General features: G+C 45.6%; 1 protein-coding gene across 4 annotated transcripts in view; it reads left to right on the top strand.

The window, feature by feature from the left end:
• Positions 1-18,794, top strand: part of NLGN4X (neuroligin 4 X-linked) — a 391,254-nt gene that overhangs the window by 73,221 nt on the left and 299,239 nt on the right. For all 4 annotated transcript variants that reach the window (XM_070785160.1, XM_070785163.1, XM_070785161.1 and 1 more), the window contains exon 4: positions 15,434-16,259. In XM_070785160.1, coding sequence (XP_070641261.1) covers positions 15,788-16,259 — 472 coding nt within the window. In that variant the 5' untranslated portion in view covers positions 15,434-15,787. The remainder of the gene's footprint in view (positions 1-15,433; positions 16,260-18,794) is intronic.

Raw genomic sequence — 18,794 nt, forward strand, 5'->3', positions numbered from 1 at the left:
ATATCTGGGCTTGACCTCATCTTCTGGAATATAGACTGTCTTCAGATGGAAGTTTGATGGATGTATCTTTGTATTGATCAAAGTGCATTTCACAGTGGAACCACTGACGAGCACCTTAATAAGTAATTACAGTTGGCTCTCATTTCTCTAGGGGACATGTCTTGTACTAAATGTACGTATGTTAACATACAGGTAAGTGAAAGTGAGAGTTGGGGTGGCTTAGATGGTAAAGAATGTGCCTGCCGTGCAGGAGACCCAGGTTCAATCCCTGGGTCGGGAAGGTCCCTGGAGAAGGAAATGGCAACCCACTCCAATATTCTTATCTGGAGAATCCCATGGACAAAGAGCCTGGGTAGCATCCATGGGGTCACAAAGAATTAGACATGACTGAGTTGACTGTGGCTCAGTTCATGAACTCCTTATTGCCAAATTCAGACAAATTGAAGAAGTCGGGAAAACCACTAGACCATTCAGGTATGACCTAAATCAAATCCCTTATGATTATACAGTGGAAGTGAGAAATAGATTTAAGGGCCTAGATCTGATAGATAGAGTGCCTTATGAACTATGGAATGAGGTTCGTGACAGTGTACAGGAGACAGGGATCAAGACCATCCCCATGGAAAAGAAATGCAAAAAAGCAAAATGGCTGTCTGGGGAGGCCTTCCAAATAGCTGTGAAAAGAAGACAAGCGAAAAGCAAAGGAGAAAAGGAAAGATATAAGCATTTAAATGCAGAGTTCCAAAGTATAGCAAGAAGAGATAAGAAAGCCTTCCTCAGTGGTCAATGCAAAGAAATAGAGGAAAACAACAGAATGGGAAAGACTAGAGATCTCTTCAAGAAAATTAGAGATACCAAGGGAACATTTCATAAGAAGATGGGCTCGATAAAGGACAGAAATGGTATGGACCTAACAGAAGCAGAAGATATTAAGAAGAGGTGGCAAGAATACACAGAAGAACTGTACAAAAAAGATCTTCATGACCCAGATAACCATGATGGTGTGATCACTGACCTAGAGCCAGACATCCTGGAATGTGAAGTCGAGTGGGCCTTAGAAAGCATCACTACGAACAAAGCTAGTGGAGGTGATGGAATTCCAGTTGAGCTATTTCAAATCCTGAAAGATGATGCTGTGAAAGTGCTGTACTCAATATGTCAGCAAATTTGGAAAACTCAGCAGTAGCCACAGGACTGGAAAAGGTCAGTTTTCATTCCAATCCCAAAAAAAGGCAATGCCAAAGAATGCTCAAACTACTGCACAATTGCACTCATCTCAGACGCTAGTAAAATAATGCTCAAAATTCTCCAAGCCAGGCTTCAGCAACACGTGAACCGTGAACTTCCAGATGTTCAAGCTGGTTTTAGAAAAGGCAGAGGAACCAGAGATTAAATTGCCAGCATCTGCTGGATCATGGAAAAAGCAAGAGAGTTCCAGAAAAACATCTATTTTTGCTTTATTGACAAAGCTTTTGACTGTGTGGATCACAATAAACTGTGGAAAATTCTGAAAGAGATGGGAGTATCAGACCACCTGACTTGCCTCTTGAGAAACCTATATGCAGGTTAGGAAGCAACGGTTAGAACTGGACATGGAACAACAGACTGGTTCCAAATAGGAAAAGGAGTACATCAAGGCTGTATATTGCCAACCTGCTTATTTAACTTCTATGCAGAGTACATCATCAGAAATGCTGGGCTGGATGAAGCACAAGCTGGAATCAAGATTGCTGGAAGAAATATCAATAACCTCAGATATGCAGATGACACCACCCTTATGGCAGAAAGTGAAGGGGAACTAAAAAGCCTCTTGATGAAAGTGAAAGAGGAGAGTGAAAAAGTTGGCTTAAAGCTCAACATTCAGAAAATGAAGATCATGGCATCCGGTCCCAACACTTCATGGGAAATAGATGGGGAAACAGTGGAAACAGTGTCAGACTTTATTTTGGGGGGCTCCAAAAATCACTGTAGATGGTGATTGCAGCCATGAAATTAAAAGACGCTTACTACTTGGAAGGAAAGTTATGGTCAACCTAGATAGCATATTCAAAAGCAGAGACATTACTTTGCCAACAAAGGTCCATCTTGTCAAGGCTATGGTTTTTCCAGTAGTCATGTATGGATGTGAGAGTTGGACTTTGAAGAAAGCTGAGCACCGAAGAATTGATACTTTTGAACTGTGGTGTTGGAGAAGACTCTTGAGAGTCCCTTGGACTGCAAGGAGATCTAGCCAGTCCATCCTAAAGGAGATCAGTCCTGGGTGTTCAATGGAAGGAGTGATTTTGAAGCTGAAATTCCAATCCTTTGGCCACCTGATGCGAAGAGCTGACTCATTTGAAAAGACCCTTATCCTGGGAAAGAACATCACATGTATTTGATTGATCATCTCCAACACAAGGAGCATTGACCAAGGTGTTTTAGAGATTTACAAAGAATGGAGAAGGTGTACTTCTGAGCCCAGGGAACTTAATTCCTCAGTGGGTTGGTTTAAAGATAGACACACACACATAGACATACATATGCACATACATGCACATATCGTATATTATTGGCTTAGATGTAGATGTATGTATATTTTAAAACTTGTTGTTGTTTAGTCAGTCCATTGGGTCTGACTCTTTGCAACTGCATGGACTGTAGCCTCCCAGGCTCTTCTGTCCATGGGATTCTCCAGGCAAGAATACTGGAGTGGGTTGCCATTTCCTCCTCCAGGAGATCTTCCCAACCAAGGGACTGTACCCAGATCTCCTGCATTGACAGGCAGATTCTTTACCACTGAGCCAGCAGGGAAGGCTTTATTTTGAAACTGTATACATGTAACTACATACATGTATATATAACTTAAAGTACTGTTCAATTCAGTCGTTCAGTTGTGTCCGCCTCTTTGTGACCCCATGGACTGCAGCACACCAGGCCTCCCTGTCCATCACGAACTCCCAGATCTTGCTCAAACTCATGTCCATCGAGTTCGTGATGCCATCCAACCATCTCTTCCTCTGTCATCCCCTTCTCCTCCTGCCTTCAATCTTTCCAGACTCTGTAAAATAACCCCACGTGGTTAATTAATGGGAAGAAGGCAATAGATTCTTTGTATAGGACAGTGACTACAAGGACTCTGTGAATACTGGGGGTAAAGAGAATTAGTATTCATTCTGAATCTGTCTGTAGACTTCAGGTGCATGACCTTCTACTGACATTTTAATCCTGCTCGGAGAGGGTTTGTGGTCTTGGAAAAGTATATCCATTAAGAACAGGGTCGGAAGGCTGCCTTATCTGCTTCTGACAACATTAATCTTCCTGTATTCTTCAGTACCCGTGGTCTCCCCTGAACTGTGACTTCCTGCTTCACTGGAGACCTTTCTGTCCCCACGACTTCCATAGTTCATGTACAGTCCAGCCGTTGGTTTGGTTACTTAGATGTATCTGACTCTTGTGACCCCGTGAACTATAGCCCACCAGGCTCCTCTGTCCATGGGATTTCCCAGGCAAGAATACTGGAGCAGGTAGCCATTGCCTTCTCCAGGGGAATCTTCCCGACCCAGTGATCGAACTCGGGTTTCCTGCACTGCAGGCGGATTCTTTACCACTGAGCCACGGGGGAAGCCCGTGGCTTTGAAGATATCTGCTTTGAAGATAACAGTCAGGTTTCTCAGGACCCTCGGGCTGAAGGCGACTGATGAGGTCACTTCATCCAGGCCCTCGTGGCTCGGTCCAGGAAGCCGAAGTGCTGGGCGCTACATGATGTTTCAGAGATCTGCTGGCTAAGTGGTGACCAAGGCAACGGCAGTCTTGGGTGACCTGACTCTGTGAGCAATGCCGACAGCCTCTGCTGCTTTTTATGGATTGTGTGGGCAGCTGGTCTATCTCCTTGGCCTTGGACTGTAACCTTGGTGTTGATATTTTTCCTTCTCTCTTATTTTCTTATTTTTAATTAGTTTATTTTAATTGGAGAATAATTACTTTACAATATTGTGATGGGTTTTCTTTTTGCCATACATCACCCTAAATTTTCTTTTAAAGTTCAGTTATTTTTTAAGTGCTTGGGAACATCAATTTTGGGGAGAAACCTATAGAGATACGCCTCTCCGAATGGAAATTTGCACTGTACAGTGAAAGAAGGTAGAAAGTGTTAGTTGCTCAGTTGTGTCCAGCTTTGTGACCCCATGGTCTACCAGGCTTCTCTGTCCGTGGGATGCTCCAGGCAAGAATGCTAGAGTGGGTTGCCATTTCCTTCTCCAGGGGATCTTGCTGACCCAGGGATCGAACTTAGGTCTCCTGCACTGCAGGTGGATTCTTTACCATCAGAGCCACCAGGGAAGAACTGTACAATTACCACACTCCGAAAATGTGCACTGTATGGAAAGATATAAATAAAAATATTTATATATATATGCACATATATATATATATAATTAAACAAATCCATCTACTAACATACTAAAAAAGAGAATGTCACCAATATCTTTGTATATCCATATGAATTGCTACCCAGAATAGACTAGTTACTGTCCTGGCTTTTGGTTTTTATAATGCACTTGCTGTTTTTGTATTTCAGTACAAGTACAGCTCTAAGCTGTTTATACAATGCCAATAACAACATCCCATCATATGTCTTTTTCTGTGACTTGCTCTTTACTTGGAGGACACATCTGTTTTAACTACGATCTTCATTTTATTTATTTTTCACTATTGTGCAGTATTCTAATACCCTAACATGTACTTATCCATTCACCTCTTAGTGCATGTCTGGGTTTTTTCCATTTTTTTTTCCTATTATAATTTTGCTTGTAAATGGAACGTTCTGGTTAGGTCTCCTGACATGACTGTCAAGGAAGCTCCATAGGAGACATACAGACTATTTAGGCTGTATAGTTGGTATGTCTGCATGGTGTATTTGTTAGTCTGCACCAGAGTTGTGTGCACGCTAGGCACTCCCCTATGACACAGAATTGTTTCCCAGGGGACCACCCTAATTTGTCACCAGCCTGGCATGGAACTGCTCCACATCGGGGCTCAATGCTTTCTGCCTCTTGGCTTTTGCATTTCAGTGACCCTACGTGACCTCTTCTCTCTTTCACCGATACCCAATGAGCTAATCTCTCTAGTCCACTACTAAGACGCTCTGCCAATTTGAGGACTTACTGTGTGTGGCGTCTTGAAAAGGGAAGACACTGGAGATGGCTTTGAATTTATCTAAAGTGAAAGTGAAGTTGCTCAGCCGTGTCTGACTCTTTGCAACCCCGTGGACTGTAGCCCGCCAGGCTCCTCTGTCCATGGGATTTTCCAGGCAAGAGTACTGGAGTGGGTTGCCATTCTCTCTTCTCCAGGGGATCTTCCCCACCAGGGATGGAACCCAAGTCTCCTGCATTGCAGGCAGACACTTTACCATCTGAGCCACCAGGAGAAGTCCTGAATTTATCTAAATATTTAGAAAAAGGATGGTCCTAGTTACTGGAGTGTGGAACAAAAATTATGAAGGCTATTTGAAAAGCACAGAAATGGGAATTTTTTCAGAGACAAGATGTCCTGAAGGCCTGACACTTTGACCCTGATGTTCTGTGAGTGAGTCTGATGAGAGAGCTCCACACAAACCCTGGAGATATTTGCAAGTAACTTGATTTATATTTGGAAATCGTGTTTGGTAATATGTAATCATTTAAAAAAAAATTTAAACATGTGTTTATTACATTTTCTGTTAAATATTGAACACTTTTGTTTGTCCTAGGGCTGCAGTGATAAATAAGATGGATAGATTTTAAAATTTTATTTATTTATTTTAATTACTTTACAATACTGTAGTGGGTTTTACCATATATTGACATGAATCCGCCATGGGTGTACCTGTGTTCTCCATCCTGAACCCCTCTCCCACCTCCCTCCCCATCCCATCCCTCAGGATCATCCCAGTGCACTGGCCCTGATCACCCTGTCTCATGCATCGAACCTGGGCTGGCCATCTATTTCACATACGGTAATATACGTGTTTCAATGCTGTTCTCTCAAATCATCCTGCCCTCCCCTTCTCCACATAGTCCAAACGTCTGTTCTGTACATCTGTGTCTCTTTTGCTGTCTCGCATATAGGATTATCCTTACCATCTTTCTAAATTCCATATATATGCGTTAATATACTGTATTGGTGTTTCTCTTTCTGACTTACTTCAGTCTGTATAATAGGCTCCAGTTTCATCCACCTCATTAGAACTGACTCAAACGCGTTCTTTTTTTCTTATAGCTGAGTAAATACTCCATTGTGTATATGTGCCACACCTTCCTTACGGATGGGTAGATTTTTTTTGAAACTTTATTTTTTCTTGGAATGTAGTTGACTTGGAGAAGGAAATGGCAACCCACTCCAGTGTTCTTGCCTGGAGAATCCCATGGATGGAGAAGCCAGGTGGGCTGCAGTCCATGGGGTCGCACAGAGTTGGATACGACTGAAGTGACTTGGCAGCAGTTGACTTACAGTGTTTCAGAATCTTTTCCCTTATATGTCATCACGAAATATTGAATATAATTTCCTTTACCATACAATAGGTCCTTGTAGTTTAGTTAACATGGAGTAGTGTGCATGTGTTAACGCCAAACTCATGATTTATCTCCCCCACCCCTTAGTGTTTCCCTTTTGGCAACCATAAGTTTGTTTTCTGTGTCTGTGGGTCTGTTTCTCTTTTGTGTGTAAATTCACTTCCATCTTTTAGCATTTTTTTAGATCCGCGTCTAAGTGATACGACATTTGTCTTTTTGTTTGACTTACTTCACTTAATATGACAATCTCTCCATCTGTGTTGCTGCAGAGGGCATTATTTCACTCTTTTTTTATGGCTGAGCAATATTCATTGTATCCCATAATTATCCATTCGTCTGCCGATGGGCGTTCAGATTGCTTCTGTGACTTGGCTGTTGTGAATATTGCTGCAGTGAATATAAGGGGTCATGTGTCTGGTGATGGTTTAGTCCAGATACAAGCTCAGGCTATCCAATCAGTCTTGAGTGGACCACCTATGAGCCCTTAGACCCTTTTTCCTGGGTTTATTCTGAGTTCTGTCTCTCGTTGCAAAGTCCACTTCCTACGGCCGTGCCCCAGATGTGTTCCTGACCCATTAAACTTCAGCACAAGAACAGAAACGGTGATGGAGGTGACAATTTGGAGCCCCTCACTGGGCACCAGTCCACCTTGAAGGCAGTTCCTATGACATCTTTGCTCTTTGATTATTTACATGTAAGCCTCGTGGTTCAAAAGCGTGGATTTTGATGGGCTCTGCTTTTTAGAAGTGCAACTACATGGATGGGTGTACAAAGAACTGTAAGATTTGACAAAAGATAGAGTAGTACTCTCGTCCATCTGAGAGATAAAATCAAAGCCAGGTTTTTTTTTTTTTTTTAAGGAAACACAAAAATATACTAATTGGCTGAGTACTGGCATGGAGTAAGTCTTGAATAAGGATTGGATGTGTGTGTGTGTGTGTGTGTGTCTGTGTGTTGTAAGCCAGTGAGAGTGTGTGTGTCTTGTAAACCAGTGAGAGAGAGAGAGAGAGAGAGAGAGAGAGAGAGAGTGTGTGTGTGTGTGTGTGTGTTGTAAGCCAGTGACAGGTGTGGAGGTTGTAGACACTCGTAACTGGTGCCCTGGGCTATCTCACAACAGAGATATGTGTGCTAAGGTGTAAAAGATGAACCACACATCACTTGAAGAAGTGAAAATGTGAAAGTGTTAGTCACTCGGTCGTGTCCGACTCTCTGCGACCCCATGGACTATAGCCTGCCAGGCTCCTGTGACCATGGGGATTCTCCAGACAAGAACACTGGAGTGGGTTGCTGTTCCCCTCTCTAAGAGATCTTCCCGTCCCAGGGATCGAATGCACTTGGGTACCATAAAACACTGGTGTGTCCGCCCCAGAATCTACAGACAGAATAATAGATCTTGGGAGGTATACAGGCTCTGCAGTTTGGGGAAAGGCTGTTGCAGACTTTCTAGCCCACAGGGTGGAAGGATTGCTGTACAGGCTCCTTCATTTGGACAAGGACCGGGATCTCTTGGTCTTGTTTTGCTGATGCTTCATGGTGTGAGATCAAAGTGCATCTTCCAATGCCTCTGCTTGTTGGCAGCCTCCCGGCAGCAGAAAGCAAATCCGGGACGTTCCTGGGAGCTGAGAATACCACCAGAGGAGGGCTGTTTCTAACCTCATTAATTCTCTCGTTTTTTTTTTTTCCCTGGGAGATGCATCCTCAAAGTTCTAACATGTAATGTATTTCATGACCACAGAGTGGTGTGGCTGTGAACAGCCTGGAGACGTGATTTTACTCCTTGAAAGGCCAAAACACCAAGGTAAATTTGACCAGGCCTCCCCTGAATTAAGGCTTCCCTCATAGCTCAGTCGGTAAAGAATCTGCCTGCAAGTGCAGGAGACCCGGTTCAATCCCTGTGTTGGGAAAATCCCCTGGAGAAGGAAATGGCAACCCACTCCAGTATTCTGGCCTGGAGAGTCCCACGGACAGAGGAGCCTGGCGGGGCTACAGGCCATGGGGTTGCAAAGACTCAGATACAACTGAGTGACTAAACCACCGCCACCACCCCTAATTAAATGTATACATTTTAAAATTAAACCAGTCTCGGTCTGAGTGATGTTCACTTTGGGAGGAAGTCCATTGCGATTCTAGATTGACAGGCCTGAGTTGTTGGAGCCTTGCCTTAATGACAACCTCAGATAGACTGGGGGTCCTACAGAAACCTTTCACAATCACCCAGTCAGGGGTCTCCCTGGTGATCCAGCAGTTGGAAGTCCACCTGCCAGTGTAGGAGATGCAGGTTGGATCCGTGATCCTTGAAGATCCCACGTGCTATGGAGCCACTAACCCCAGGGAACACAACGACTGAGCCCGTGCACTAAAGCCCTCAAGTTGCAACCACTGGGCCATCCATCTGAGAGCCTCTGCTCCCCAGTGAGAGTAGTCTCTGCTCAGCAAAGCCAGAGGAAGCCTGTGCGTGGCAACGAAGACCCAGCACAGCCCAAAATGGATAAATATATAAATAAGTCTAATTATGTATTTTATGCCATGTATGGATGTGAGAGTTGGACTACAAAGAAAGCTGAGCACCGAAGAATGGATGCTTTTGAACTGTGGTGCTGGAGAAGACTCTTGAAAGTCCCTTGGACTGCAAGGAGATCCAACCAGTCCATCCTCAAGGAGCTCAGTCCTGAATATTCATTGGAAGGACTAATGCTGAAGCTGAAACTCCAATATGTTGGCCACCGGATGCGAAGAACTGACTCATTGGAAAAGATCCTGATGCTGGAAAAGATTGAAGGCGGGAGGAGAAGGAGACGACAGAGGATGAGATGGTTGGATGGCATCACCGACTCAATGGACATGGGTTTGGGTGGACTCCGGGAGTTGGTGATGGACAGGGAGGCCTGGCGTGCTGCGGTTCATGGGGTCACAAAGAGTTGGACATGACTGAGAGACTGAACTGAAATAAAATTATATAAAAAGAAAGCCCAATGTCCTGAAAAAATACCCAAACAAGTTATAAAGCACGTTGAAATGCCACTCAGAGATATTACTCTTTGTGCAACTTTTGCAGAGAAGATAGGCTGTTAAGATTCCTCCAAACTCCCCAGTTTCATGTATGCAGTAAAGTTAGGTTTTTAACTTTTCATGAAAATATTTTATTCAGGAATTTTTTTTGTAGCATCTTGTTTTTATTTTGGACACATTTCAAAGCTACGTAAATACATCTTATAGAGAAAATATATATAAATATGTGTACTATTAACATTTACTGAGAATACACATATATTATATTATGCGTAGCTGAAACGTTCTACTCCCTGTGAAATTATTTTCAGTGTGAAATTTACATGAGAAGTCTTTTTTTTTTTTTGTCTTCAAATATATTTGAAAGGGCTTCTCTGCTGGCTCAGAAGGTAATATGTCTGTCTGCAATGCAGGAGACCTGAGTTCAATCCCTGGGTTGGGAAGATCCCCTGGAGAAGGAAATGGCAACCCACTCTAGTACTCTTGCCTGGAAAATCCCATGGACCGAGGAGCCTGGTAGGCTACAGTCCACAGGGTCACAAAGAGTTGGACACGACTGAGCGACTTCACTTCACTCAAATGTATTGGTTGGTTAAATTTCTTCTGTGGAAAAGGAAACGGCACCCTGCTCCAGTATTCTTGCCTGGGAAACCCTGTGGACAGAGGAGCCTGGCGGACTACAGTCCATGGGGTGGCAAAGAGTCAGACACGACTGATTGTGTACACACACATATTCATTGTGATTTTTAAGTGATGAGGAGGATGCCCATTTAAAAGGTTTATCTTAAAAAATCTTTGTTGTCTGTAATGTTAAAACATTTAAGGTTGCCAAGTATTTGAATGTGAAACACACACACACACACACACAAACATATATCTGGTTCCACTGATAATTCTTACACATACTTAGAGATGCTTAGTTATTTAGATGACTGCTGTAAATCATAAATTTGGTGATGTACACCAGCAGTTCTTACCTTGAGATGATTTTGCCCCCTGGGGGTCACTTAGCAGTGTCTGGAGAGAATCTTGATTTTGGAAGCTAGATTGCTAAATCTAGTGGGTATAGACCAGCAAAACTGAGACACAAGACTGTTGAGACTCCCTTGGACAGCAGGGAGATGAGGGAAGAGCTGAACATTAGCAGTGGCACCAGATAAATGTTTGTGTGTATATGTATGTGCGTCACCTTCAAATATTTCGCAGCTTGAAGAACAGTGGGGTCCGAAGTGTCACCAGCACTGAGAGACAGTGCTGGAGGTTGATGGTATGTCATTTTCTGCAAATTGCCAGATTCTAGAACATGACTACATAAGGTAGCTGGGAGCCTATGGTTATTGTGACTGCCTAACCTGGATGCTATGAGTGTCCGGGTAACGCCCCACCCCCACGCCAACGCCAGGCTCCTCCTCCAGTGCCCTGCTGGTTCATGGTCTCTCCGTGGCCCTCTGCTCCTTGTGGGGAGGTAGGCTTGAGCACAGGACTCAAGCGTGAAGGCTCCGTGTGACCCCACTTGCTCAGTCGTAAAGAGCATGCCACACAGAAGTGTTCTCATACGTGGAGCTGGAGGAGTGATGGAGTGGACCAGACTTCCTCAAGGCGCACACCTTGGAAGTCCTGGGACCGAGCCCCTGCCTGAGTGCTTTTTGTTGTTATTCAGTCGCGTCCATCTCTTTGCAGCCCTATGGACCGCAGCATACCAGGCTTCCCTGTGCTTCACCATCTGCTGGAGTTAACTCAAACTCATGTCCGTCGAGTCCGTGATGCCATCCAACCATCTCACCCTCTGCCGCCCCCTTCTCCTCCTGCCTTTAATCTTTCCCAGCATCAAGGTCTTTTCCAGTGAGTCGACTCTTTGCATCAGGTGGCCAGAGTATTGGAGCTTCAGCCTCAGCATCAGCCCTTCCCATGAATATTCAGGGCTGATTTTCTGTAGTTTGATCCCCTTGTAGTCCAAGGGACTCTCAGGAGTCTTCTCCAGCAAGACAGTTCGAAAGCATCAACTAAATGCTACTTGTACGAAATGCTGCCTTCCAGGGACAGTGTGGTGCTGCGTGTAAGCTAACTCAGTTACTCCCCCAAAGAATTAGAAGAAAGTAAGTGGAACGAGAATCAAATACTTTAAACGACTTGCTCTGTCTCCGTACGTGCTTCATGCCAACAGGGGGCTGACTTCAGTGCATTTTATGTCTGTGTTCAGGAGCCTTTTGAGCAGCTGTGTGCATAAACTCCCCGCATGTCAAGTCAGGAAGACATAGAGGAAATACTGCATATTAACACGCATATGTGAAATGCTGAAAAATGGTACAGATGACATTACTTGCAAGAAAGAAATAGGAACACAGTCGTAGAGAACAGATGTATGATACCAAGGTGGAAAGAGAAGGTAGAACGAATCGGGAGGTTGGGATTGGCCCACTATTGATAGTATGTATAAAATAGATAACTAATGAGAATCTGGGCTTCCCTGGTGGCTCAGACACTAAAGAATCCGCCTCTAATTGCAGGAGACCCAGGTTCGATCCCTGGGTCACAAAGTTCCCCTGGAGAAGGGATAAGCTGCCCACTCCAGTATTGTTGCGCTTCCCTGGTAGCTCAGATGGTAAGGAATCTGCCTGCAATGCAGGAGACCTGGGTTCAATCTCTGGGTTGGGAAGATCCCCTGGAGAAGGGAAAGGCTACCCACTGCAGTATTCTGGCCTGGATAATCCCATGGACAGAGGAGCCTGATGGGCTACAGTCCATGGGGTCGCCAAGAGTCGGACACGACCGAGCGACCAGCACTTTCACTTGTCAATGAGAATCTATTGTCCTGCACAAGGAGTTTTGGTCAGGGCTCTGTGTTGATCTAAACGGGAAGGAAATGCAGATAAGAGGGGATATGTCTGCATGTATAGCTGATTGACTTTGCTATAGAGTAGCAAGTAATCGAACCTTCTAAAGCAACTATACACCAGCATCTCCTGATATTGAGGGGACGTTTTCTAAACCCCGACCCTTTGCTTACCTGTGGCTTGCCCCAGCCCCACAAAGAAGGTGGGACACACCATCCATATAAAAGCTCAGGGAGGTTGAGTCACATCTCCCAGCTCACACAGAGGTAGCATTTGGCCACCCAAGTCTGTCAAAATCGGATATGACTGACACTTCCTATGACCTCGAGGCAGGGTTGAGAAGGACCTGCTGATGCTGGTTCTAAATCAGAAAGGACTTTCAGGATCAAAAAGTCCGAGCAACTCAACACCTCTGCCCCGTTCTTGTCTGTCCCTGAATTATCCAGCGGTTGGATCACCGCGTGGAAGGAATCCAAATGTTGTCTCCAGTGCAAAGATAGATGCAGACACAGCAATTAGCTGTTTGGTGCGATGCAGAGTTTTCCCTGTTGATGCTACCACCCGGCGTCTCTGAGTTTTCATCCAGCTCTGATTAACTCGGCCTGGGCTGTCATGGATGGCGGAGCTTCCCCCAGGGATAGTCTAGCTCCCCGACGGACAGATCTGGCTCAGCTACGTTTCATTAAAAAGTAAATTATCTGTTTGACATATTTTGCTCAGCTCCGTTCCCTGGAATGAAATGCATAATTACATTCTGGTCCAGAAAGACTCTTGAGTAACCCACCGTGTCCTTAGAAACACATTCGTCTATTCTGGGTTGCAGAATGCTGTGTATTTAAAGGCAGGGTCTGATGGAGAGTTGGAGAAGGAAATGGCCACCCACTCCAGTATTCTTGCCTAGAGAATCCCATGGACAGAGGAGCCTCGGGGCTACAGTCCATGGGGGGGTTGCAAAGAGTCGGACACCACTGAGCGACTGAGCAGCTGATGGAGAAAAGACTGGTGGTTGCCAATGGTGGGGAGGTTGAGGGAAGGATGGAGTTGGAAATTAGGGTTAGCAGATGTGAGCTTTTATATACAGAATGGAGAGACAGCAAGATCCTCCTGTATAGCACAGGGACCTGTATTCAGTATTCTATGATAAACTATCATGAAAAGGATTATTAAAGTACATAAAGGTATAACTGAATCACTTTGCCATACAGCCAAAATTAACACAACAGTATAATGAACTATATTGTATAGTCTCTTAAGTCCTGTCTGGCTCTTGGGACCCCATGGCCTGTAGCCCACCAGGCTCCTCTGTCCATGGGATTCTCCAGGCAGGAATACTGGAGTGGGTTGTCATACCCTCCTCCGGGGGTCTTCCCAATGCAGCAATCGAACCCAAGTCTCCTGCATTGGAGGCAGATTCTTTACCACTGAGACCCCTGGGAAGCCCGTAATCAACTATACACTTCAATAGAAAATGTTGATTTTTAAAAAGTAGCATCCTTGTATCATCACTTGAAATACTTTCTGGCTCTAATGCATTATTTGTAATGCTCATGTGTGACATTCTTACGAATATCATACATCCCTTATCTATTGAGAGTTGTGGGATCCACACCGAGATGCATTGAAATGGTTAGGTTTGTTTTTGAGAGAAGGGGAGGGGAAGCCAGTGGCTTGCAGGGTCTTTAGTTCCCCAATCAGGGATTGAACCCAGGTCCTTGCAGTGAGGGCGTGGAGACCTGATCCCTAGACTGCCAGGAAATTCATTCCCAAGGATGTCACTCTTTCAAAGTGGACTCCTCCAAACTCCACAGGTCGATAGCTTAGATGTATCATAAGCTTCTTACAGAGGCTGCAGGGTCTCCTCTCAAAGGCAGGCGATATTTGACATGGAAGTGAGCATCTCTGTACCAACACTCTTAATTATGAATGATGACTTGATAGGACAGGCCGCATGACTTGCTGATGATCCTGGAGATGCACCTACCATGTCCTTCAGTCTCTTCCAAGGAAGCTAAGGTTCAGGGCAACAATGTCTGGAGCCCAGATGCGCGCTATTGAGCCGCCCAAGACTGGTAAGTATTCACTGTCTGCATGCATGCTTAGTCGTGTTAGTCCTGTTCCGACTCTTTGCGACCCTATGGACGGTAGCTCTCCAGGCTCCTCTGTCCATGGGATTCACCAGACAAGAATAGTGGACGGAGTTACCATTTTCTCTGCTAGGGGATCTTCGCGGCCCAAGGATCGAACCTGTGTCTCTTAACATCTTTTGCTTTAGCAGGCTCTTTCAATTTGATCCTCCCTTTGTGGTGGGCTTCTTAGGTGGTCCTAGTGGTAAAGAACTGGCCTGCCAGTGCAGGAGACCTAAGAGATGTGGGTTCCATCCCTGGATCTGGAAGATCCCCCTGGAGAAGGAAATGGCAACCCACTCCAGTGTTTTTGCCCGGAGAATTCCATGGGCAGAGGAGCCTGGCAGGCTACAGTCCATAGAGTTGCAAAGAGTCAGACATGACTGAAGCAACTTGGCATGCCCTTGGGATTGGCAGATAAATGTCCACATGGCAGGAAGCTGATCTGGTCTGGGTGCACACCTATGTTTCCCACATCTCAGAAGACTTTCAGAGTTCCACTCACAATATCTTAGGGCGTAGTGATGGTTTTTATTAATACTTATTTTTTTTTAATTGAAGTATAGTTGATTTGCAGTGTTGGGTTAGTTTCAAGTGTACAGTGAAGTGATTCAGCTATATATGAGTGTGAGTGTGTGTATGTGTGTGTGTTTCGGATTCTTTTCCCATATAGCTTGTTATAAAATATTGGGTATAGCTCCCTGTGCTATACAATAGGTTCTTGTTCATCTGTTTTATAAAGGTAACCCTTTTTTTAAAATATGAGAAACTGTTTAGGTTATGCATAGTGAAATTGTACTGGAGAGGCCGCTGCACTAGATTGATCGGTGAAAAAGGATTTCCTGGAGTGATGTGTAGGGTTTCCCGGAAGATGTAAGATGCCCCCGGTGACGCGGGTCTTCCGTTCATCATCTGTGTCTGGTTTCTCCTTTCCCCTTAGGCCGCCTGCTGTGCGTCGGCGTTCTTATAAAGGATCACTGTTGCTGGGAGGTGCTGGACGGGCCTGGCATCTTTGGAGCCCTGCAGCGGCGGGAATCCAGTCCGAGGATTAAGGCAGCGCAGCGGTCTTGCGATGGGCGGTCAGGACCACCGCCGGGCTGGCTGTTGATCTTGGGCTCTGTCTATGCCTCATCGGGAGTGGGTCTGCAGGAAGCCCTTCGCCTTTCCCGGCTCTCGGTCTTTGGAAGCCCCTCTGTCTCCCCGAGGGCACCCCCTCCCAACTCCCCTGTCTGGTCTGCTCAGAGTCTCCGCCCCGGACGCCCCACCCACCCAACCCCGGATGTGCACGTGAGCCATGTCGAGACCCCAGGGACTGTTATGGCTTCCGCTGGCCTTCACCCCCGTCTGCGTCATGGTCAACTCCAACGTCCTGCTGTGGATCACCGCCCTGGCCGTCAAGTTCACGGTCATCGACAGCCAGGCCCAGTACCCCGTGGTCAGCACCAACTACGGCAAGATCCGGGGCTTGAGAACGCCGCTGCCCAATGAGATCCTGGGGCCCGTGGAGCAGTACCTGGGGGTCCCTTACGCCTCGCCCCCCACCGGGGAGAGGCGCTTCCAGCCTCCCGAGCCCCCCTCCTCGTGGACCGGGGTCCGCAATGCCACCCAGTTCGCCGCCGTGTGCCCGCAGCACCTGGACGAGAGGTCGCTCCTGCACGACATGCTGCCCGTGTGGTTCACGGCCAACCTGGACACACTGATGACCTACATGCAGGACCAGAATGAAGACTGCCTCTACCTGAACATCTACGTGCCCACGGAGGACGGTGAGTACCCGTCTTTGGCAGAGAGCGGCACCTGCTGGGTCCGCCTCCCCGTGTGCCCAACAGCCTTTTATCACGTCCTGTGCATGACAGTTTCTATGACCCAGTTATTATCTTTCATCTTCACAGTGAAGTTATCACTCGTGACTTTCTGCAGTGTGTATTTACGCAGCTGGACAGTCCTGAAATGAATGACTTAGTCTTTTCTGGCTTTTGTAGTATTGCTGCCATCTTTATTTGCAGATGAGAATCTGTGCAAGCGTATAGTCTTGTAGATTTCACTGGGATCGCCTGTAAAAGGCCAATCTAAAGAAACTAATAGAATTAACGTGATCGGCCTTCACGGAGCCACTGAGAATCATATCAGGAATAGCGCCTTTGGCTTTAACGTCTTAAGATGCTCGCGCTTTTCCTTTTGAGTCTTAAGAGGAACCACCGATTGTTTTAAATACACAAGCGAGGGATAGTTCGTTGAACGATTGGACTTGATTGTTGAGAAGCCACCTTGTCGCGGTAAACTTGGACGTCATTTCGTTCCAGTAGTCACTGCCGGCAAAAGGCAGATGTGTGTCGTCAGAAGAGTCTAGCTACCTCAGAAAAATAATGTTCTTGCTGGGAACCAATGCCCCCTTTCCTTTTGGATAACTCAGCAGTGAAAGTATCAGTAACAGTAATGTTCCCTCTAAATCCAGAGCGTGTAAAACTTGGGTATCTCCTTCTTTGTGTAGACTTCAAAAGGCCAACCAGACTGAAGTTGGGCCAGGTCCATGAGAAAAATTATGTTCTCACTAGAACAAAATGACCCTTTTTTTTTTGTTTGGATAACACAGCAGTGAAAGTCTGTGAAAGGCATCACGTTTCATATATTATTATAACTTAATATCACACTAGTAGAACCTGGCTGTCTCCTTGTTCGTGAAGACTTTGAATTAAAATGTTTGATACAGACCAACCAGACCACTGGATACAGTGTAGACCCATTTTTTTCATTTATTTACATGTGCTATTTTCATACAAGGAGAAGAAAAAGGATAGAATGAAATCTTTCTGGAATTTAAAATTTAGAGGCATCATAGTAGCCATCGTGTCTACTCTGAAAACCAGAGTGCATCCTTGTCCTTGGTAACTTTCACGGACACCTTTGTCTTCCTTTTTTTCCCCCTCTTTAATCCTTGGGAGATGTTTCTCCGTGAGACTCAACTGAGACCCTGGCCACAAGCGATGATATTACTCAGGGATATCCAGAATTGCATCGCGTCCGCCATGTGGTTCTTTCTCAGGGCGGATGCAGGGAGGTGGTGTGAGGACTGTTCAGGAGAAAGCAGGCCGCTGGCATCTGTTAGGGAGATGACAAAGGATGCCCAGGGGAAGATAACGGAAGGGTTGGGCTTCATCATATCAGCAGAGGTTGGCATGGAGACAGCCTCCTTGTTGCTATGGAGACAGATGAACCAATCACCTTGCATAGTCTCGGGCTGAATGGGGTTCAAGGAGTGACACCCGATGCCTTACTTCCATGTCCTACCCTGAGCTGTCCTTGCACGTGGCAGCTCCTGGTACCTCCTCGGTGCATCGACAAGGATGGGTAACCCCATCCCAAGCAAATTAAAGGTTCACCTTTCAAAACCACCTAAGTCCTGGACTTTCTCATCATGAGCTGTCCACATGAAGGAATTAAAAGAAAGATGGAAGGGGAGGCAGGGTAGAGGGAACAAGCCTGGGTAAAAGATTAAAATTGCTTTCACAATAAATTTGATATGCTGGGGTTTATGAACAGGTGACTTGAGAGTGCTACCCTTCCAAATAAGGACTGTGCTTCAAAGGGAGTACCTCCTTATGAGAAAGTGAAAAAGTGGTAGTCCCTCAGTCATGTCCGTCCCTTTGCGACCCCGTGGACTATAGCCTGCCAGGCTCCTCTGTCCATGCGATTCTCCAGGCAGAAATACTGGAGTGGGTTGCCATTCCCTTCTTCAAGGGACCTTCCCAACCCAGGGATCGAATGAGGGTCTCTCGCGTTGCAGGCAGGTCCTTTACAGTCTGAGCCTTGAGAGGTAGGGCGCAATTAGACCATCCAGGAAGAAAAGTCAATAGCTTCCTTGATTGCAGACTCATAAGTGCAATTGTGTGGATGGAAACCATAAGCAATTTGGCCATTTCTTTGTGGTTCAGTATTCAATAGGAATTTGGGGGGCGGGGCATGAAAAATGCTGCCTAACAGAGAAGCAATCTAAATTTAAGAATAAAGGCAGTGCTGCTTGTTGACTCCTGGGGTATTTTTATAGCACTTTGGCACGCCGTATCTCACACCATCTTGATGGGAGAATCAGAAATCTAATAGGGGCTGAATAGCTAAAATTGATCTCCGTATAATATATAAATAATGGATTTTCGCTGGTGAGTGAAGCCACACACCTGTGTGTTTACAGAAACAGAAAATTGCAGCCTATTGGGTCCGGAGTTCTGTGCGTTTAAAAAAGATAACTCTTGTCCATTTCACAATGAACATGGAGGTTTAGATATTTAATTACTGGTTCTTCC

The sequence above is a fragment of the Bos indicus genome, chromosome X (genome assembly GCF_029378745.1).
Source record: "Bos indicus isolate NIAB-ARS_2022 breed Sahiwal x Tharparkar chromosome X, NIAB-ARS_B.indTharparkar_mat_pri_1.0, whole genome shotgun sequence".
Classification (NCBI taxonomy): domain Eukaryota; kingdom Metazoa; phylum Chordata; class Mammalia; order Artiodactyla; family Bovidae; genus Bos; species Bos indicus.